At 34.4% G+C, this 24,423-nt stretch overlaps 1 protein-coding gene across 1 annotated transcript in view; it reads left to right on the top strand.

Moving 5' to 3' along the window:
• LOC141457772 (tetraspanin-18-like) overlaps positions 1-24,423 on the top strand; it is an 84,505-nt gene that overhangs the window by 20,894 nt on the left and 39,188 nt on the right. The window contains exons 2-3 of the mRNA XM_074135019.1: positions 4,193-4,305; positions 13,111-13,212. Coding sequence (XP_073991120.1) covers positions 4,193-4,305; positions 13,111-13,212 — 215 coding nt within the window. The remainder of the gene's footprint in view (positions 1-4,192; positions 4,306-13,110; positions 13,213-24,423) is intronic.

Raw genomic sequence — 24,423 nt, forward strand, 5'->3', positions numbered from 1 at the left:
AAAGGCGAACTATTCTTCCACCCGTTTACCTAAACCTCACTTCTCTTCCCGCAACAGATTGTGTTAAGTACCTAGGACTTTTCATGGACAAACGCCTAACCTGGAATCCACATACTAGACTCAAATGGAAAGGCCTAAACAGACGATTTAAACTTCTCTCTAGACTTCTCGACAAATGATCGAAATTTTTACTAAATAACAAACTTCTTATCTACATCATGATACTCAAACCTATCTGGACTTATGGAATGGAACTTTGGAGCTCAGCCAAAGCTTCCAATATCTACAAAATCTAATCTTTTCAATCAAATACATTCCGCCAAATCGCTAACGCCTACTTCAATTAGGTTCTTCACGGATAGCCAGGCTGCAATTAAAGCTCTGGCCTCTCCTAGTAAGAACCAAATCTTGGTCAATTCTTGTTGCTCTCAATTTGTTGGGAGATTTGGATACTGATTCGGTTGCTTGGTCCCCTGGTCATTCTGGGATTCCGGGTAACGAACTTGCTGATAAAACGGCAAAGGAAGGAGCTGCGTTAATAACAATGACTCCTCAGCCCATTATCCCTGTATCCTATCGACGTTGTAGAACAGAGGTGGAGCAGTGGATTTTGAAAGAACATCGGTGGAGATGCAGTTTTTCAGTTCTATCACTTTTATCAGTTGTTGAAATGAAATTAATTTGTTTTCTTGGGTGATTTGTTAACTGATATGCGGTTGCAACTAAACAGAAAATTAAAGTAGAGCTTTACCTATGAATTTTTCTGAGATAACTTTTCCATTTTCACCTCTTACCCGATCGCACCAAAAGTGCACTGCCTTCTGAGCTACGTTTCTCTTTTATTTATTTATATTTTTTTTTGTCTGACAATCTCAGAACGTGTATTTTTTTTGGTGAAAGCAGAATTTTTAAAATTTATGAAAGGAAAGTAATTTTGAACAAAATTAGCATGTGTTCAAGTCAAAGAACAAGGAGAACGAGTTCTGCATTTCTTAAATGTCTCTTACTTGAAAACCACTACGAGCGTTTCTATTATTTTATACTTTTGTGGTGATATGTCAAAATATCTTTCTCATCTTGTCGCATACTTCATCTAAAACAAATTCTATTTATTTATTTTTTTAATTAATTTTATTTTAAATAAAATGATAACTTTAATATCACAAATCCTCGTTTGTTTATGTTCTCTGCTTCCACATAGTTAAAAATTCAGATGAATTTGATGTCTTTACTCATTAAGACCTTAGTCAGTTGAAGATCGACCTGAAGGAGAAGTTGGGTGTTGTTAAAAAGAGCCTCTTTCTCCGTGTCCAGACAACCTTCATTGCTGCCTAACGGCGGCAACACACACTAGTCAAGGTTGATGCTACAGCTGCACGCAACTGTTTCTTTAATATTAATTCTTTACTTCATTCTTTACGAGCTGCCCACTCCATGTTAAATCTTTTTTCTGTTTACATTCGTCTATTATTTATGCAAAAATAGAGGTCTTTCTAAATTTATACTATTTTTAATTCTTGCAGAAATATAAAATTGAAGGAAACAACGATTACAGCGATAATCATTCGAATTATAATATTTAATTTAATTTCTTGATGACTATTATTCATTCTATAGTTAGGCTTTGTTTCGTTTTTTTAATCTTAGAAATGACTAAATTCTATTTTCTCGGTGTTATTACCTCATGCCTCTTTAGTTAGTGATTTCAATTCATCGTGACCTTTCTAGACCCATCCAGTCAGTTAAGAATCTAATGATAGTCCTCATCCAACACCTGAGTAACTTTCCAGACAGCCAAATATTTCTTTGAATGATGACGCTCAGTCAGAAGGAAGGTAGATTTGGAATAGCCGTCATCTCCCTACAGAATTTGCAATGCTGTCACGTTCTACGAGTTGGTGGTGGATATACTGTCTCTAAAATCCTACAAGAATGAGATATTTTTTTGTGCTCTATATGTGACAAAGTTCTGAAAATAAACCTATATCAACTTACAAAGCCATTTATCACTCAAACCGAGGCACGCCTAAAATCTTTTCCAGTTATAACAGCCTAACTTCGCGAGACCTGCAAAGCTAATATGCATTGTGGTACTGGGTTCGATTCCCGGTCTTCGCCTTGGATTTTATTTAATCGTTAAATGAGAAATAATAAAGTATGTTTGCTAGTCACCTCCGTCCACGATACTTAATTGGTAGTTGGACGTTAAGCCCCGCCTGAAAAAATAGGCGATTACTTTACTTTACTTTATAATAGCCTAACTTCCACTGCCCTTGACCTGGAAGGTAGGCCCATATCATTTAACCCAGAGGTTCCCAATCTTTTTCGGTTTGCGGTTCCCTAAATAATCGTTTTTTTTTTTCCGCGGCGCCCTTAATACATAAGATTTTTTCTAAATTTTTGACTTTCTTGATAAAATTGGAAAACTTTCCCTTTTCAAAAGCGATTACCCATTCATTTAAGAGCGAAAAATTGAAAACATACTATTTTCCTTGGGATACGTAATATAAAAAACATCTAATTTCAACTGTTTCGGTAACAACTTTCGGACTCGAAAGTTGCTTTATTCTTGGAATTTTGTCAGCATACACGATTGTTGGCGCAAAAATTCGAGAATTGGAAATTCCAAGAAAATTGCCGAATTGTTTAATTGAATATTTCAACGCAATATTTTGGCTCCGGGAACCCGCTGCGCACACTTTGGGAATCACTGATTTAACCTCTTCTTTCTACTTTAACTTCTCCTCTGCTTTAACTCTATTGTTGTTTCCTTTGAAGAGATTTGTCGCCTGCCCCGTAAAAGGGTTTTAGGCCACTTAAAAAAAAGATTTTAGCGCTTTCTCTTTCCTGGGGTAAAGTTCAGTACACTTTATACCCATAATTAGGTAAACATATTTAAGGGATTTGTTAAAATAAAACACCAGTTTAATGGGCTATTGTAGCGAACGATAATAAATGAATGTTTTTATGTAGATTATTTACAAATGTTCTGAGCCAGGATGTGTTCTATAGAAAGAGAATTAACTAAGTGAAGAGGATAAAAAGTGTAATAGGAGTAGTTATGTCTGGTAAACAAAAGAGTTTTGTTCTTAGAACGGGTAGCGTTCTGTAATCGTAGGAGGTTACAACTACCCAAGCTAAAGTTGAAGCTAAAAGAATGTCTTATGAAGAATGTGGATTGCCAAAATAACATTATATCTTTACTTCGAACTTGTTTCATATTTAGTGAAAAGAACTACTAAAAAAACAGGCATATGGGTGATTGTTGCTAGGCTACTTATCTCCACAATCGCTAATTAGTTTTTGATCGAAATTGTTAAGTGAAGAGTGTAAAAATCTTGACGATTTTCCCAGTCACCTTAACTTTAATTCAGCTTCTCTTTCCATAAACATTATCTGCAGCACTGTGCGGTGCAATAGTGGCGTTTCTTATTCCAAATTTTAATATGGTAAGCGCTAGATAGAGTGAGAGAATCAGGAAGGCGTTGCTTTCTCTTAAGCTGGGTAAGTTCTTCTGAAGATGTTTCTCTTATTCTCATAGTAGAAAGTTAACATTTTTTTTTTCCTGTAAAAGAGGATTTTTCTGGATGCTGGGAAGATTATTTAATAGTTATTCTTGTACTGTTTTCGGGGATTGGTAGAAGTACTGCCAGATAATACAAAAATATAGTGGCTACATTAAATTCTGTAGCTAGCAAATAGTTTTTGGTTACCTTAGCTTATTTTTAAGCGCAATAATACAGGCACTTTATTCTAAATTCCATTTTTAAAACAGATTTGACAATTCTTTGACATATTGCAATGAGGTTTCACGCAGCATTCTTTATCCTTGTATCAGAAAAGAGAGAACAATAAATTACTGCCCAAAAACCTTAATCAGGAAATTAGCTAAGAAACTGTTCTTGTTGTTTTAAAATGAAATGAATTCTTGTAATTTATGCTAATGAGAGAGACGAAAAAAGTCATTAATAATTTCTGTCAGCTAAAGACACTATCCTAATTACCTATTCATGTAGAATTGCTTTGCACAGTTCATTGGATGTTTTAAAAGAGGGGAGGTAACAAAATTGTTATCAATCATTTGATAAAGTTTTCATTCTTGAGCGGTCGCAATGATAACTATCGATTACTTTATTACAATAATGTAAAATATCGATACAAGTCATTGACATTTCTATTTCTTTGTTTGCAGGAGAGCAAAGTAGCAGCAGCGACGGACTGCTCAGCGCTGAAGAAGACTATAACATGGACTGCACCACCTGTTTTGCTAAATACATCCTCTGCCTGTTTAATTTCATCATTTTTGTGAGTAATAATTTCTAATAAGTTTCATAATTTTATATACATTCGTATATTGAAGCATTCAGAGCGTACAGTTTATTCATAGTAAACTCAAATAGGCATTAAAGATTTTATTTAATTTGCTCTTTGGATGGAGTTTTGCAATCTTATTGTAAATATTCAAAATTAAGTTTTATTATGAACTTATATTTTGTCCTTTTTCAATTTGAAAATTATGATTTAGTAAATGGTAGTGTCTGTATTTTTGTGCACATAGATTTGATTTTAAGTTGAACACTGTCTTAATTTTTTGTAATCAAAGCAAATCATTATTAAAAGAGTTGCTTTTATTTGTTGTTACTAATCTCGAACACCCAATTAGGCAAAACACTATTCAGCACTAACCAAAACAATAAAATTGTATCTGTTTGGAGAATAGAATTAGAAAAGGGACGGGATCTATACCTCATGACACCGCAGCCACAAGAGACTTATCTGCTTGCAGAACTCTAAGATGCATCTTTATAATCATCTGGGTGTAGGCCTTCATCTACAAATTTTTCTCATTCAGGACGACAAGATTTGTAATCAAAATTTATTTTCCTTCCTCCTAAATCTAAAGATTTCTAGTTTTTGACCGATGGAAGTGCAAGGCCATCGATGGACCACTGCTACATCCTTCTGCGTAACTTTCCAAAAAATACTTCGACTTCCTTTAGACTGAACTATACTACTTTCAGATAGAGTAGCCCTTCTTTTTTGCGAGGTATTATTTTACAGATGTCCTGGACTGTACTCTGTACTATATTTATTCTATCCGAAGAACGCAGTAATATAGTATTGGAAAAAAATAATTGAATTAAGGAATTATCTATTTCAATCTATCTATCTATTATCAATTACCAATTATCTAATTATACAATATTATTCTGCATCTAAACTTGTGTAAATGATAAATGATTCTGATTTAATGGTAAACAAAATCATTTAATTAAGAGACAAAAATTTTAACGAACATCGATATATCGTGATAAATAAACATTATAGAATATACTATAGATTGTATTACTAAAAATAAAGTGCATGCAAACAAAAGTTTGTTGATTCATACTGCACTTTTCAATGGATTTGAGATTAGTTTTTGTTAATTGTCCAAAAATATTAGAAATATTATACACGGAAGTATTCCAGTTGTGATAAAAACTAGGCCTAACCGAGGTCATTGGCCTCTTAAATAATCGATTTCTTTGCTGGAACTGCATTATCAATAATTTTACACGCGTTACTACCTTTTGCTAGACTGTTTAATTGAATGAATCCATTTTTATAGATATTAGCGAGAAAGAGAGAGGATCGACTAACATGTAGTAAATACGTACTTTCATTTTGTTAATTGCAATTGATAAATTCTGATAGAAACACGGCTAGTTTTGATAAAAAATTTCTCCGTGTGCTCGTCTAAATGGTGAAAACTTTTTATTTCTTTTACCGCTGAAGTGAAAGTATGTTTTTAGGTCTTTAGTCTCTAAAGATGTTTAGATGATGTTGCTATGAACTTTGGATAGGATGGTTCGTACCCAATAATATATAAAATAAATGAATAAAAAAAAGCTGGAAAAGTAAACTTAAACTAACTTCTTTCTGGAAATAGAGGCCATGAAAACGAGTACTTTGTGAAGTTGATGGTCTTTTGTAATAATCTATATTTAGTACTGAAATGTTTAACAATCCTTTGTTGCGTAATGCAATTTTTTTGGAATTTACGAGAAGAGATTCTTACATCTTTATACAATAAAATCGTTCAAACCAGTTTGTGGAATTTAGTAGTTCCCTATTTTAATTAATGCTGAGCAAAAATTCTATTTGATGTTAGAGACGCACAGCCGAAAAATTGAAAAATTAAGTAATTAAATATTTAGTAAAAGCAAGCCCTAACTTAGATCATAAAGAGTGGAGATCTTCGCAAGTAAACTCTTTTTTAGGGTGAATGTGAAATCTATCAACGTAGGCAGTGACAATAAGTATTCGCAAATCGTTCTTAAGTAGTCCAATTTGTTACAGAAATGTTTTTTGTGGTTTTGTCTTTATGTGGCTTTGGTTTCCATTAAAAACTTGAAGTATCAAGTTGACATCTTTATTGTGTCTTTTTTTTTAAGAATGCATAATCAACACTTGGTCAAGTTCGTTGAAGTTTTTATAGCACAATGAAGGTCACATTTGTAAATAACCAACTTTGTTCTTTTAAATAACGTAAACAATGTTTGAGTTGTTTTTTTTTTTTTAAGTATGAGACGCAATTTGATTGATGTTTTCTTTTTATTATTAGAAGGTGTAGCTTTGAACTTTTGTCATACTTCTCCAGATTATAGATCTATAAAAAGTTGTGACGCATTCAAGGAAAGACTTTCGACTATCTTTTTTTGGACTAATCTTTTTTTTTAAGATAGGATTTGGAGAGCATGTGAAATAGTTGTAGGACATCCACCACCAGCGAGAGAATAGTTGTCACTGAAATTCGTTTAAGACAAAGATTTAGCAAATCAACTATGGTATCTTTAGAATGAGTTCAATAGACCAAAATTAACAATTTTATTATTAAAAATCGTTTTAAATTAATTATTTATTTATATAGCACTTTAAAGACTACTTTTTGATTGTTTTTGAAACTTTTTTAAAAAAAAAATGAACGGGAACTTTTGATGCAAGGTTGCGTAGCGATACCCATTTTGAATTTTTCTGACTTTTTAAATTGTAGATTTGTAAAAATTTAATTATTGAATATTTACTTTGATCAAAAGTGCAGTCTGAACGATTTGAGCTGAAGTTATGGTATATCAGTATTAATTCAACTTGTACAGTACAACCTTCATTAACCGGGCGCTGACCTCCGGCTATACCCATCCGGGAAAACTGAAATCTCGACACGTAAATCCCATGGTCTTTTGTAAGATCTTTTGTAAAACCGTCGTAAATCCCAAGAGATTCAGTAATAATTGCACCATATATTGGGTTTTTACATACATACATACGAGGGTCGTTTGAAAAGTGCGTGCAAAAATAAAAACTACTTAATTTTTTGGGGTAAACCTTTTTTATTTTTCAGCACAGTCTCCTTTTAGGCTTATACACTTCGTCCAACGCTGCTCTAGTTTGTTGATCCCTTCCGAATAATAGGATTTGTCCAAGTGTGAAAAATAGCCATTCGTTTCTGCAATCACCTCCTCGTTTGAATAAAATCTTTTTCCCGCCAGCCATTTCTTCATATTGGGGAACAAATAGTAGTCCGAGGGAGCAAAGTCTGGAGAATAGGGGGGATGTGAAACGAGTTGGAACCCTATTTCCATTAATTTTGCGACCACAACTGCTGTGGTGTGAGCTGGTGCGTTGTCGTGATGGAAAAGGACTTTTTTGTGGGCCAATCGTGGGCGTTTTTCTTGCAGCTCGGTTTTCAAACGGTCCAATAACGATGAATAATATGCACCTGTAATAGTTTTACCCTTTTCCAGAAAGTCGATGAGGATTATTCCTTGCGAATCCCAAAAGACAGTCGCCATAATCTTTCCGGCCGAAGGAACGGTCTTCGCCTTTTTTGGCGCAGATTCCCCCTTGGTAACCCATTGTTTAGATTGTTCTTTGGTCTCAGGAGTGTGTAGTGATGTATCCATGTTTCATCCACAGTGACGGATTCTTCTGGAACAGCTGCAAACCGTCCTTGCAACACTTCACACGATTTCGTTTTTGGTCAAGCGTGAGCAATCGCGGCACCCATCTTGCGGATAGCTTTGTCATGTCCAAATGTTGATGCAAAATATTATGTACCCGTTCATTCGAGATGCCCACAGCACTAGCAATCTCACGCACCTTCACTCTTCTGTCATCCATCACCATATCATGGATTTTATCAATGATTTCTGGAGTAGTAACCTCAACAGGGCGTCCAGAACGTTCAGCATCACTTGTGCCCATATGGCCACTCCGAAAATTTTGAAACCACTTATAAACTGTTCTAATCGAAGGTGTAGAGTCACCATAATGTTTATCAAGCTTCTCTTTAGTCTCCTGAGGAGTTTTGCCTTTCATAAAGTAGTGTTTAATCAACACACGAAATTCTTTTTCGTCCATTTTTTGAAAATCACTCGACTTCCTCGATTCAAACGAATGCCAAACACAAAGAAATAGACCGATCTGGCTGAAACTTGGTGTGTGTTCTTCCAAGAGATGCTACTAACTAAACATAACCTCGATACGCGCCAGTAGTGCTATCTCTCTGACTTTGCACGGACTTTTCAAACGAACCTCGTATATGTATGATAATGACCCTTCAAGAAAATCAGGTACAAAAGAGTTGCTGTCACGCCTACAATTATGTTACATCGGAAGACAAAACATTTTCCTGTCGCCACCGAAAATTAACTTTTGTTTCGGCGCCGATCCAGTTATTCTTATGATGTGACTCAAAATGATCCCGGTTAACGGAGGGCCGGTTAATCGAGGTTGTACTGTATTTGGGTCCTAAACATTCCAGAACCTTTTAGTAAATCGTTTCTATTGAAAGATCACTTTTATTTAGCTACAATAAACACACTAATAGTAGCGGAAATTCAAATTACATCTATTTTACTTTACAAAAAAATATTCATACGTAAACTTTGCTTCTTTATTGGTTGTAAAATGTATAAGGTAAAAAAATAAAGAAACACAAACCTTAATTAGTATTGGCATATTCGAAGAAATTTATGGACTAATTCAAAGAGATAAGGACAATTTAAATTACTAAATAATCCAGAAAGTTCCTTAATGTTCAAAAAAAAGAGATTATAATTAATGATTGCAATTAATGAGAGGGGGGAATGCACTAATAAGTCAACATTAAACAATTATGTAATATTTATATGTGTACTCATGTTCTTTTTTTCATGAGTGAGCGGTTAAATTACAAAAATACTGTTATGATTCACCAATTAATTCTTGATTGCACTAACTCTACGTCATTGAAGTCTACCGTCCCAATTTCTCCCATTAAATTACATAATTCTCACCTCGTTTTATTTCTTTTCGAAGTTTCTCGTTTTATTGTTCTTTACTTTTAATACTTTTATGGTTATTTTTATCTTGTCTTGTAAATTTATGACTGTATGAAACATCTTTTAATACAGAATAACAAAAAAAATTGTATTTATACGCCTTTTTTTAAAAAACTTTTATTATGTTTATTAAAAAGAAAAAGAAAAGATATTAATCCTTTTTTGAGGATGGACTTAAGTTAAAAATAATTCAAGAAAATTATTTTTCCCCCTGCCTTCTTTAATTTAAGGGCAATTACAATTATCTGAGACATATTAAGGAGCAATAATGACTTCTAAACGTCTTTGCAGCTTTACGAGGTTCGTTTGAAAAGTCCGTGCAAAGTCAGAGAGATAGCACTACTGGCGCGTATCGAGGTTATGTTTAGTTAGTAGCATCTCTTGGAAGAACACACACCAAGTTTCAGCCAGATCGGTCTATTTCTTTGTGTTTGGCATTCGTTTGAATCGAGGAAGTCGAGTGATTTTCAAAAAATTGGACGAAAAAGAATTTCGTGTGTTGATTAAACACTACTTTATGAAAGGCAAAACGCCTCAGGAGACTAAAGAGAAGCTTGATAAACATTATGGTGACTCTGCACCTTCGATTAGAACAGTTTATAAGTGGTTTCAAAATTTTCGGAGTGGCCATATGGGCACAAGTGACGCTGAACGTTCTGGACGGCCCTGTTGAGGTTACTACTCCAGAAATCATTGATAAAATCCATGATATGGTGATGGATGACAGAAGAGTGAAGGTGCGTGAGATTGCTAGTGCTGTGGGCATCTCGAATGAACGGGTACATAATATTTTGCAACAAAATTTAGACATGACAAAGCTATCCACAAGATGGGTGCCGCGATTGCTCACGCTTGACCAAAAACGAAATCGTGTGAAGTGTTGCAAGGACGGTTTGCAGCTGTTCCAGAAAAATCAGCAGGACTTTAAGCGTCGTTTCGTCACTGTGGATGAAACATGGATACATCACTACACTCCTAAGACCAAAGAACAATCTAAACAATGGGTTACCAAGGGGGAATCTGCGCCAAAAAAGGCGAAGACCGTTCCTTCGGCCGTAAAGATTATGGCGACTGTCTTTTGGGATTGGCAAGGAATAATCCTCATCGACTATCTGGAAAAGGGTAAAACTATTACAGGTGCATATTATTAATCGTTATTGGACCGTTTGAAAACCGAGCTGCAAGAAAAACGCCCACGATTGGCCCACAAAAAAGTCCTTTTCAATCACGACAACGCACCAGCTCACACCTCAGCAGTTGTGGTCGCAAAATTAATGGAAATAGGGTTCCAACTCGTTTCACATCCCCCCTATTCTCCAGACTTGGCTCCCTCGGACTGCTATTTGTTCCCCAATATGAAGAAATGGCTGGCGGGAAAAAGATTTTATTCAAACGAGGAGGTGATTGCAGAAACGAATGGCTATTTTTCAGACTTGGACAAATCCTATTATTCGGAAGGGATCAACAAACTAGAGCAGCGTTGGACGAAGTGTATAAGCCTAAAAGGAGACTATGTTGAAAAATAAAAAAGGTTTACCCCCAAAAATTAAGTAGTTTTTATTTTTGCACGGACTTTTCAAACGACCCTCGTAGTTTCCTTTAGTGAACTATTCAAAGAATGTACACAGTACCTCCCTAGGACTAAAACTTAACGAAATTTCATCAGTAAATATCAGTTTACCTCCAGGATGGTTCAGTTTTTGGATATTCTCACGAATTGGAGTGATACGTTTTCATCTAAGAACAATTTCTTTACGATAATTCTGTAAAATAATGTGACGACCTGTTTTTAATAACATCAAAATTTGAAGATAATATATGAAACAATACTTTAGCATAAGTAATCATAAATACTTTTTTTTTTTTATCTCTTTAAAATATTTTTAATCTTATTACAGTTTGATTTATATTCTTTTACAAGAAGTAATTTCATAGTTTAGTTGTTTTCTAGTTCGATTTGGCTGAGTTTATAAAATCTATTGCTTTCCTCCTTACATTTCAGTTTTATTGATTTTTATATTTTATATTAGTTCACTATCTTCTTTTAAAATGGACCTCTATTTGTTTGGATTTGTATAAAAAATTGTAAATCTAATTCTGTTTAAGAATAAGTTCTATTCACGATTTAGGAATTTATATTTTGACAACCTACCCATGAAAAACATAAGTGCTTCTAATTTCCTACAAATTTTGTACCTATTTTGGTAAAAATAAATCCATTTGGATTCCCTTGAAGGTGGCATTCATTCTGGTAGCAGTAAGTCATGTGATAAAGGATTTAGTTAGTAGAAGGTGAATCATTGTAGAACGGAAGTTGGAACAAATGGAGAATGGTTTCTGCTCCAGTACTTCCTGTAGCTTACTATCCGAGGATGAAAATATTTTCGTGCATTGAAAAAGGCAAAGTTAAGATGTATTGTGATAGTGGCTTCATTCCCTGTCTAGGCCTTGGCTATTATTTAATGGGTTATATGAGAATTTAATAGTAAAGTTTTTGGTAGCTAATTTTGGTAGTTAGACGTAAAGCCCGCACTCATAAAATAGGCGATTACTTTATTTCACATTACGTTAGGTGTTATTAAACCCAAATAAATCTTTTTAATCAAAAAGAAAAGTTAATAATAAATTAAACATTAGAGAACGGGTCTTAGTCCACTGATTGAGACCCTTTGACTAAAGGTTTTGCTTTGTGCAGAAATGGTTCTTACCTTTCGTCTCAAGTTCATCAACCTCTTCGTAGTAGTATCTACTTTGTATTCTCATGAGGTTAATTTCCTTTTACTACAGGTACGCTATTGTGCACAGATGGACTTACCTATGGTTTAAGTTCATCAACCCTTCTGAACTAGTGTCCTATTCTGTTTGTACGAACATTCGGACAGAAACCTTTTTTTGTTCCGTCAAGAAAAGAGAAAGATATGTTTTACTTCAGATTTTAATTTTCTCAGCCTTATTTCTTCTTAACCAGTGTATACACGTCAAACCAAATCTCTATTACGGTGCGTTCGATGTGTATACTCGTTGTGAAAAATATAAAATTGCCATTAACTATAAAAACACGAAATTTTAATAAAATACAATTAGAATATTTTTTGGCAGGATGTTTCCTTTATCTTACCAATAGAACTGCGATGGGAGTCAGCCAAATGATAAGTGGTTGGTACATGTTTGGTCTCCGCATTAGAGATTGGGGAATTACGCACACAAATAGTAGCTCTCAACCCTTATGTAATGACGTTTTTACCTCAGATAGAGATTCAGATCTCAGTACGAGCATGATTTCATTTTGCACAGAATTCAAAAAGCTCTTTTCTTCCTTGTAAAAAGCTCTTGCGTCCCTCTAGTTAACTAGGCAAAGCATAACGTAAAGCGGTGCAAGATTTTTGAATGAGCACAGAATGCTCTGTAATCTCAAGCCCCCAGAGATTGCAGAAAAAATCGCCTTGCAGTGACTATTACGGACGTTGTAAACTTTTGATTGTTTTGTCCTGCGTTCGACGTGTATACACGTCATTGTCTGATTTTAATTCCGCACACTTTGTTTTTTTTTAAAAAACTAAATTCCACGCTTAACTGGTTAATAAGAATAAGTAACAATAGAAGAAAATAAAGAAAAAGTAAAAGAGAAATAAAAAAAGGCAGAATTATTTTTAGAAGTTGTTTTTGACATTATAGATGTTTAAATAAATATTTTTGAACAAAAATATTCCAATATATATATTATTATTTATGTTCTATGTTCTAGTTGGGCGGCGGAACACTGCTAGCTGTAGGAGTATGGCTGTACGCGGACAAAGATTCTTTTCTGTCAGTCACCAAGGCTGTCGATTACAATACGCTGCCACAGGTTTGTTTTATTTTTACTATTCTAACCTCAAAAACACCTGGGCACTGATTTACACCTCTCTTGAACAAATATTTCATCTTTACCATATTGTAAAAATAAATTTCCAGCTACAAAAACATAAAGATTGTGCCTTATAATTTCGAAATAGTGTTTCCTTTCTCAAAAACTACATTTTGCGAACATTTCCAATCATATATCTACTTTACAGAGAGGCTCTAAAATTGTTGAGATTTATTATTTTATTTACAAAAATCTTTATTTAATCTAATGAATGAAACAATAAAACTCAACTTGAACTTGTTTGTTTCTTTTGCCTAAACAAAAAAATATGACGAGTATTTAGTGTAATAAAGATCTCTGAAAAATTATTGGCCTAAAGCTCGCCTTCTTTGAATGAATTAGAAACCATCAAATAACTTATTGTTGAATTTTGAAAGGCAACTTACAGAAAGCCATCGATTTAAAATAAAATTCTCTACTGTACGAGGGTCGTTTGAAAAGTCCGTGCAAAGTCAGAGAGATAGCACCACTGGCGCGTATCGAGGTTACGTTTAGTTAGTAGCATCTCTTGGAAGAACACACACCAAGTTTCAGCCAGATCGGTCTATTTCTTTGTGTTTGGCGTTCGTTTGAATCGAGGAAGTCGAGTGATTTTCAAAAAATGGACGAAAGAGAATTTCGTGTGTTGATTAAAAACTACTTTATAAAAGGCAAAACGCCTCAGGAGACTAAAGAGAAGCATGATAAACATTATGGTGACTCTACACCTTCGATTAGAACAGTTTATAAGTGGTTTCAAAATTTTCGGAGTGGCCATATGGGCACAAGTGACGCTGAACGTTCTGGACGCCCTGTTGAGGTTACTACTCCAGAAATCATTGATAAAATCCATGATATGGTGATGGATGACAGAAGAGTGAAGGTGCGTGAGATTGCTAGTGCTGTGGGCATCTCGAATGAATGGGTACATAATATTTTGCATCAACATTTGGACATGACAAAGCTATCCGCAAGATGGGTGCCGCGATTGCTCACGCTTGACCAAAAACGAAATCGTGTGAAGTGTTGGAAGGACGGTTTGCAGCTGTTCCAGAAGAATCCGTCACTGTGGATGAAACATGGATACATCACTACACTCCTGAGACCAAAGAACAATCTAAACAATGGGTTACCAAGGGGGAATCTGCGCCAAAAAAGGCGAAGACCGTTCCTTCGGCCTGGAAAGATTATGGCGACTGTCTTTTGGGATTCGCAAAGAATAATCCTCATCGACTATCTGGGAAAGGGTAAAACTATTACAGGTGCATATTTTTCATCGTTATTGGACCGTTTGAAAACCGAGCTGCAAGAAAAACGCCCACGATTGGCCCACAAAAAAGTCCTTTTCCATCACGACTACGCACCAGCTCACACCTCAGCAGTTGTGGTCGCAAAATTAATGGAAATAGGGTTCCAACTCGTTTCACATCCCCTCTATTCTCCAGACTTGGCTCTCTCGGACTACTATTTGTTCCCCAATATGAAGAAATGGCTGGCGGGAAAAAGATTTTATTCAAACGAGGAGGTGATTGCAGAAACGAATGGCTATTTTTCAGACTTGGACAAATCCTATTATTCGGAAGGGATCAACAAACTAGAGCAGCGTTGGACGAAGTGTATAAGCCTAAAAGGAGACTATGTTGAAAAATAAAAAAGGTTTACCCCAAAAAATTAAGTAGTTTTTATTTTTGCACGGACTTTTCAAACGACCCTCGTATTTTGTTCTATTCAAAATTATGGAAGGATTCAAAATTTATTTCACTTTCATTTTCAGTTTTAAATTTAGGTACGCTGGAAATATTTATCATATATTTCGAATTGAACGCTGCGCATTCCATCTTGCTAAAGTTCCTTGATCTAATCACCGCCCAATTCGAAAATTGTCACTCGCGCTTCTCCACAAAGCAAAATTTCTTTTCCACATTTATTCATCTGTTTCAATCGAATGATCTAAGAGCATTTTTAGAGAAAAATGGAATATTCTTATAGTGAAAATGTTATATCTTAGTAGCAGACCTTATTCGTGGATCACACCGAGAGAACATGAGAGTTGGAAAGAGTAAAAAGGGATAGAGTAATTAATAGTAAACAAAACTATTTTTTTTTGGATTCACTAGACTTTTGTCATTTCAAAAATCTGTTACATTTTTAATGTTTCTTTTCATTATTAAAGTTACATAATTGTGTACTTACTTTAAATAACTAAAGATTTTAAAATTCTATTTAAAGTATTAAACCATAATTCGAAATTTAATAATAATGCAAGGATCGTTCATTAACTAGTAAATATTTACAAAAGGTCATATCAACTAAAAATTTTTGATTGTTCCCATTATATTAAAAAGGTCATATAATTAACTGGCGACCTTTTCAGAATCTCGTATGTCCCACTGTCATTGTCGGCGACATTAATTTCGTTTCTTTTTTAATTAATTAATATTGCTTTGTAATTTAAATTGGCACTACCTGTTACTGAGAAGTTTAACAGGTGATCTGGTTTTTTTTTCCTTATCAGACCTATTTTTGTTTTAGTTTTATGATATGTATATCATCTTATCTTTAAATTTTAACTGCATAACTTTTACAAAGTTGAGGTCTTACGTAAGGCTTCTTTTAATGTTCTTTAAAAAACCAATATTTCATAAAAAAAAAAGAGCATTAAAAACTCAGTCTTGTGAAGGTTATCTTGTTTCTCATTCAATACATTCAACATCATTATCTATTGAAATATGGCACTGGTGTATCAATGAAAAGAAAGACGTTAACGAGAGATTTTTCAGGATGGAAAACATCTGAAATACTTTTTCCACTTGAGCCATTTGCTAAAACTTTTGCCCGCATTTTAATTAGGGTTTAAAGATTCTGTATTTTTTTTTATTAATCGATAAGCGAACCTATTTTTACCAAATGTTTCTTGTTATGAACCTCTTTTGCTTCAAGTTTATGCTAATTGCAGCAAATAAAAAGAACTATGCAATTAAAAAAAACAAAAAAAAACGCTGTAATGCCACAAACGTGTAGATGCGAGAAGGCAGTTTATCTACAGCCTTGTGCAAATCTGATTCAAAAAAGTTTGAGTTTTTCGAACCTAGAAAATAGGATTCCACCATGTTGTTCTTTATTCTTTGTAGCTTCAGCATTTCTGACAATTTCTGGTAGTTTACTCTATAAATCATTGCAACCCTGTAATGTATCAGAAAATATTGAGATGAACCAATGATGCACTGTCAGTCGTAAAGTGCTACCTGCACGCTGCCGCCTGGTTCTCAGAAGCGAGTTATTTTAGAGGTTATTTGCTTTCATGACTCACTAGAACAAACCATTTGTGTGTTTATTGTTGGTTGATTTAGATTTTCTAATTGTGTGGATAATTTATATTCTATCTGTATTTTTTTTTCAATCACGCATTGACACAAAAGCAATTTAAATGCTATCTATAACCTTTAGTTTGATCATTACAGTTCTAAAACGCAAATGACGACAAATGCTTTTGTAGTATATTTGAAATAAAGCAAAAGTGTTTATAAAATATCAAATAAAATGTATAATTTTACTCATATTTTGTTTGTTAAAAAAAATCGACAACCCAAAGCAAATAATCATATTTAGATTTTTCTTCAGATAAAACACACTTTTGTAAGGTTTTGTTCAGTTATGTTTGTAAAAAGAGACTTCCATAGCACTTGTTTCGTCCCGTTTTACCCGTTAAGCCAACTGAATTTTAAAGATGTTTAGTTTTGAAAATATGTATTCAGTTTAAACTTAACTCTTGTGCAAATGGGCATTAATGACCCAAGAGCTAGTGCCAAAAAAAAAAAAAAATGATCAAAATTTGACCCACGTCTCAAAAAGGTTCGCCATCCCTGTACTAGAGTGAGTGTTTTTGTGAAAAGAATATCTCAATGTTGGTTATCCTGTTTTTATATTGCTCACTTCTGATTCTATAGTTTTGAATGCAATCCGCTAACCTTGTTAAAGCATCTTTTTCTCGATTTTACATGATTTCTCAAAAATAGTTTCTATGATGTTTTTTTTTGGAAACATACTATTTATTCAAAACTTTTGTAAGGTAGTGAATCTTTTTGTGGAAATTTTTAGAGAAGTTGCGTGTTATGTTTCCACTAATGAGACTCTTTAGTACGAGTTATTGCTCTGCGACATGTTTAACATTAAGTTTTAATAAGAGATTTGCATTAATTACCAAATATGAGGAGAATCGGAACGTAAGGGTTGCAACGATTTATAGAATAAACTTGGTTTGTTTTAAGTGACGTGATTGATTGCAATATTTTTTCAACTTTTCGATCACTTTTTGTACAAGTAATTCTGTGTTAAAGAATGAAGTTTTTATTTCTTGAGTAAGAGATAGTGTTGTGCGTGTTCACAACAGAACATTTTGGCTACAAATATGTGAAAAATAAAACAAAAATCTTGAATATTTCTTAATTTTGACGAGCAGGTTGATTTTTCCGGTTTCTTAATTACATGTTGAACGTTACTGAACACCGAGTAGCGTTTGGGCAGATGAAGTAAGCACTGGCTGGCGGTCGATTGAGATAGATTAGCGCCACTGTACACCTGAATCACAACCAGATCTACAGCATTCCTTCTATCCTCTTGTAAGTTGCCACAAGCGACCAACCATTCAGTCTTGACTCCCACCTGTTGTTCCTCTGTTGATTCTCTTTATAATATTTTATCACCTTAATAAAAATATATAGAAGTTTTTTAAAAATTGACAACCTACGAAATACTTATCTACTGTATTGTTTGTTGTTTGTAAAAGTTTTTCGTAATATTTACAGGAAGAACGCTTGGTTGACTTCCATCCTTTTACAAGCACACATACACACACCTGGTATGACGTCATCAAATAGTCATACAAACGTAGTTTTCCTAATTTCACCAATTACTCTATCTAGAGCGCTATGATTAAATACATTAAAATTTATTGAGTAATTTTTTTTGTCAAGTGGGCACTCGCCAACAAATCATATTACTCATTGTTTGCAGCACCCACAAAAGGGTTTGTCCAATCACAGTATCTTGCTCTGTAAGTCAGGGTGGATGTTCTTTCCATAATCCTGTCCTTATTCGAGCAATTTAATTGACGAAGAAGAGAACAGAATATTGGTTGTAACACTCCTCGATTCGTAACATATTTAACATGCAATATTGTAACAGTACTCCTGAATTTGTTCGTACATAAAACTTAAATATGAAAACATAGTATTTTACAATAAGAAGGCTATTTTAAATACTAATTAAGTAGCCACTAGAGTGGCTACTCTAGTAGTAACTAGAGTGTGCGTTACTTTTGATGAAAAATGTTCCTCTACCCTCAAAATGAACCATCCTTAAGTGAATCTGGCCTTCTGAGGTTGAATTTCTTTTTTTTTTAAAATTCTCTTAACTCCGCAATAATTAAATTATAATAATAATAAGAGTATGAATATATAGGTTTCGTGTCCGTAAATTGTTAAACTTAGGATACAAGATTGGCGAGGAATCGGTCAAATAAAAAACAAACTCATCTTTTTGCCAACGTTTCGTTTTTTTTTGTCAAACTGAAGTAGAGTTTCTGTAACTCAACCAACCCGCATAGCCACGCCCTGAAGAGGACAATATATTTGTCGAAACGTTGGCAAGAAGACGAGTTTGTTTTTTATTTGGCCGATTCCTCGCCAATCTTGAATCCTTAGTTTAATAATAAGAGTAAAGTAATTGCCTACTTTTTCTGGCCGACTTTACGTCCAACTACCAAAGTAGGTGTCGTGGACGGAGGCGATTAGCAAACATACTTTACTGTCAATTTCCTTTATTTTAACCAATAAATAAAATCCAAAGCCTAGACCGTGAATCGAACCCAGTACCACAATATATAATAGCTTTACACGTCTCGCCTCTAACCGTTCGGCTACCGTAGCATCTTATAATAATAATAATAATAAACACTGACCTAAACATTCATTCTATTATTCTCTTGGCGCAATTAAATATTTAAAAAAAATTGTTCTTTGGGTGAAAAAAATATGACAATAACTGTGAAACTCATTAGCTGTTTTTATCTTTTCTTTCTTTTCACTTAATTACCTGATAATTAAAAGTATTTATAGCTAGCTCCCTTCCTTAAATGGGCCATAATTAACATACTGATATAGACTGAGTTGCAAAACTAAATACGTGCTCCGTAATAATTTAGAAAAAATGAGGATTTTTTTTTTCAACAAAGAGATATGTTTTCTCTTTGCCTTTTTTATTTACTCCAAAGAGGATGTATTACTATTGGACTCTGATTGTCCAAATTAAGTATTCACGGAAGATTAAGTTTTTTTATTTACGAAAAAATTTTGGTATGAACATTATTACGATTTGTTCTTACTTTTTTACTCAAAAATTTCAATTAATTGCGAAAATTTTGTTATAATTTTAAATTTTTCTGCATTTCTGTTGTTCTTCAGTATCAAATAGAATGGGACTTACCATAAATTTCTTGTTTTGATATTTTAATGAATATGTTGTGGTAATTACTGCCTTGTGTTTCCTGCCAATATAAGTCTGGAAATGCAACAATTGTTGGTTAATTTTATACTTAAACCTAAATCCTTCAAAAATATTCTCGTAATACCTGTTCTGGAAAAATGTTTTTAATAAATATAACTGTAAACAGCATTCCAAGTAAATAATCATTGGAAAAACAATAACCAGTCCTGCCAAAGTCTTGTTTTTTGCTAGGGAAAACGTACGTTCAGAAATTTGGCACAAAACATCGATATTTTTTCTTCTTCTTTAGATTTAGTGAAAAGTGAAAATACCAACAAGATCAAAATTTGGTGTACTATTTGAAGATTTTCCTCACTTCTATTGTTGAAATTTTTAGGGGCAAATGAAGTTTTTGTAATCAGGTTTTCAAAATATTCTTGGAGTCAAATTAACGATTTTCTTTAACTTTGTATTTTAAACCTTTTTTTTTGCACACATAACATTTAATAGATTTAGATAGGCTAAAGGAAATGTTTAAGCTGACTTTTAACTTTGGTATGAATAAGGAAATGTCCCATAAATTTCCTGAATATTGCGCGTTGAGTTGTTATCATTCAAAAACAGAAAACAAAACAATGTAACAAAATAACTTAATTGGCTGTTTTAAAGTTGTATTTATCCAAATGGTCTAACTTCTTTTTTCTAACTTCTCCACAAAAATGAATTTAAGCATGAAGGAGAATATTTATTTTTTTGTTTATTTTTTTCAAAGCGGCAAAAAATATTTCTCAAAGCAAGAAAGATGCAGACATATGTTATTTCAAGAGATTGGTTCTTCTTTCTCTTCTGGATGTTTTGTAACGGAAGGGTGTGCCAATATAATGAGGCAATCGGAACTATAATTTCTGTTAAGGTGTCAAAGACAGATATGTGCGACTTTGTATTTTTCCATGTCGCCATTATTACCTACCAATAGAATGGCCAATACATCTCAATTTACATTGAGAAGACTCTAGCAATTACGTCTTTTAATCCACGCTAAACCTTATTCTCGCTACTGTTCCTATTTGCAAGATCTGTCGGATTTCCGAGTGCAAATAGGATCTTCTATCTCCCCACTTAAACATATCGACGCTGGAGTTCCACATTCTGGGTCCTATTCTCTACTCCATTTACACTTCAGACATACCAACAGATCCTAACACTACACTTCTCACTTACGCAGATGACACCTCCTTACTGACCACTAATCACATGATCCTGTACTTGCTCACAGAAATCTGCAGTCACATCTCTCCTCATTATAGAACAGTGGTTCAAGAGATGGGCTATTAAACTTAATGAAACCAAGTCTCAAAACATCACCTTCACTCTTCGGCGCATTACTCTTCCTTCAGTCTTCTATAACCTAACACCTCTACCAGTAGTGATCGTTGCCCGCTACCTTGGGCTTTACTTAGACCGAAGACACTCTTGGGACCCCCACACTAGACTTAAAAGAACAGAACTAAACAGACGCTATCGACTACTTTAAAGACTCTTAGACGACAGATCAAAACTCTCTCTGGACAACAAAAGACTAATTTATACTTCTATTTTGAAACCCATGTGGGCTTTTGGAATAGAGCTGTGGGGTTCAGCCAAACGCTCCAATCTCCAAAGGATTCAATCTCTACAATCTAAAATACTTCGAACTATCGTACACGCTCCTTTTTATGTCTCCAACCTGACTATACACACTGACCTTAACATTCCTTTTGTCACACAAGTTGTTAAAACAAGATACAGAAAACTCCACATCAGCCTGCAATCTCATATAAATCCTCTAGCTAAAAATCTTTCTTCTAGAACTCTTCCTGACAATCCGACAAGACGCCTTAAAAGACAGTGGCCTCGTGATCTCCTCTCTAGTGAAGAGAGTGAATAACCATCTAATGTTTGGGAGTGTTACCACTGGGTAACTTCTCCACTCGTTACCTTATCATTTGTTGCTCGGTTATTACTGTTACTTATAGCGCTAACGCTCTGAATGTAGCACACAAAAAAAAGAAAAAAGTTTATTATCCTTGATTTGAAATACAGACAATACTTGTCTATTGCCTTAAAAGATCCCTCTGGATGGTATGCCCTCGAATATTTTTACCCAGTAATTCGGCTTCATCTCCAGCTCCCATTCGATCACTGATCTTCTAAAATCTGTTTCTATGTTTATTTGATAATATATTAAATATGCACGACACAATAGATACGCAATAAGAAAATAAATGTTTGCAGCTCTTTTTAGAAGTAAAGATGTATTTTATAATGTCATACATAAGTAAATATGTTTATATTTTCTACTGGATTATTTACGCTGAGTGAGGATACATTTGTATAAAAATATTCGCTTCACTTGATCCGCACAAGAGCGTAGTGTTGTAGGTAGTTATTGTTGCTAGCGGAGTGACCATGTATATTATCTCCATTGTATAATCGTGAGTTTTTTATATATATATATAGTTGGCCGGGGGACAAGAACTGCATCATTGTTTATAAAGGCATCCTTTCTTTATGTCGTTTAATTTCCTACATCACGCATTATATGGCCACTTATTTTCCAATATTTTTCACTTTCTTTTATTGAAACTGAGAGGAAACTTTGTGGAAAATGTCCAATTTTCAATATCAGAACTGTTTTCCTTATTTTCTTTATATCTTTCTTATTTTGTTTTCCTTATATTTCATTCTTATATTTCCTTATTTTCCTTCCTTCATAAAAACTAACGATTTCCCTTTCAATAAATAACAATACTATTAACTTAAATAACAATCACTCAGCTATTTATCACATTTTTCTGGAATTGCTGGTTTAAGTGTTCTGGTGGAAGGTAGATTTTAAAATTAAAAACTGAATGTTGCGGCTAGTTTAATCCAAACTTTCACTAATTACCTGAAAGCGTAGTCTATAATTAAGTGACAATTTTTTTTACGGGTTTTGAAGAAGAAAGGCTTGCTCTTTATTTTCCCTGGCAATCTTTTCTTGCCTTTAAAATAATTAAAATGCTTAATAATAATACGAGGTGTGTTCAAAAAGTAACGGGAATTTTTAAATTTCGCGGGTTTGGAGAGTCTGATTGTAAAATTTTTTTTTTTATTATGTTGGTACACATGCCCCTGAAGTACGATAAAATTTTCAGTAATATTCATTGTTTACTTCTTAAGTGGCAGCCGTTAAGGTTAGACGTGTTTTTCGAGCTTGGCGATTTTTGTTTGTTAAAAAAAATGGATCAAAGAATTTGTATTAAATTTTGCGTAAAAAATGAAATAAAGTGTGTGAAATGTTAATAAAGGCATATGGTGAGTCTGCTATGAGTAAAACAAGGATTTACGAGTGGTATAAGCGTTTCCAAGATGGCCGCGAAAACGTTGAAGATGACGAACGACCTGGACGTCCAAGCACATCAACAACCGATGAAAACGTGAAAAAAGTGAAAGAAATGGTTATGAACGATCGCCGAATCACAATCAGAGAAGTCGCTGATGATGTTGCCATATCAATTGGCTCATGCCATGAAATTTTTTCGGATGTTTTGGGTATGAAACGTGTGGCAGCAAAATTTGTTCCAAAATTGTTGAATTTCGAACAAAAACAGCGGAGAATGGAAGTTGCTCAAGAGTCACTCAATGAAGTCGACAACGATGCGGATCTACTGAAACGTGTTATAACAGGTGACGAAACATGGGTTTACGGATATGATGTCGAAACTAAGGCTCAATCGTCCCAGTGGAGGCATTCTGGATCGCCAAGACCGAAAAAGGCGGTCGAATGTGAAGGTTATGCTCACTGTGTTCTTCGATTTTAATGGCATAGTGCATCATGAATTCTTGCCACAAGGTCAAACAATCAATAAGGAGTACTACCTACATGCGTGAAGCAATCCGAAAAAAACGCCCGGATTTGTGGCAAAACAATTCATGGATTTTGCACCACGATAATGCACCTGCTCACACATCATTGCTTGTTCGTGAATTTTTGGCCAAAAACAAAACTTTAACGATGCCCCAACCTCCATATTCGCCAGACATGGCTCCATGTGACTTTTTTCTATTTCCAAACATAAAGAGAACATTAAAAGGCCGTCGTTTTACAAGCATTGATATTCCCAGCAAGAATATTGTTAATAAGTAAGGAATGGGTGTGTTGATCTGAACATGTTCTTGCGGTGAATGAGAAGGTGGCGCAACTATTCCCGAAGGCTAAACGACCATCAACCCCCCCACAAAATAGACCAAGGGGACTCTACCATCGTCCCTACTTTTACCACGACCACCACGAAACCTTTCCTCAGCTCGTGAACCTGGAGATAGAACTTCAACAGGCTGATTCTCGATCCTGTGGTACCATTTCATAGAGACTCTATCTTCTATTTTAAGGCTTAGAATGGTCACACTGGTCCAGCCATGCCCAGCTCATGACTTACGGTTTCTCTATACCCTCCTGGTGTCAGCTTGGGCTTGCTACACCATTCCAGGTTGTGACGGTTTTCCGTACACGTCCCCTATTAGTCGCCTCTTACGACAGGCAGGGGATACTGTGGGACTATTCTCACCCGGTCCCACACGGAGTGTTGATCTGAACAAGAAATATCTTATTGTAGGACCTTCCAGTTCTCTAAACAAAGGTAAATTAATATTTGATATTAGGCGCTT

Source organism: Rhodnius prolixus, unplaced genomic scaffold (assembly GCF_049639745.1).
Source record: "Rhodnius prolixus isolate KJV_2025 unplaced genomic scaffold, Rpr scaffold_5, whole genome shotgun sequence".
Lineage (NCBI taxonomy): Eukaryota > Metazoa > Arthropoda > Insecta > Hemiptera > Reduviidae > Rhodnius > Rhodnius prolixus.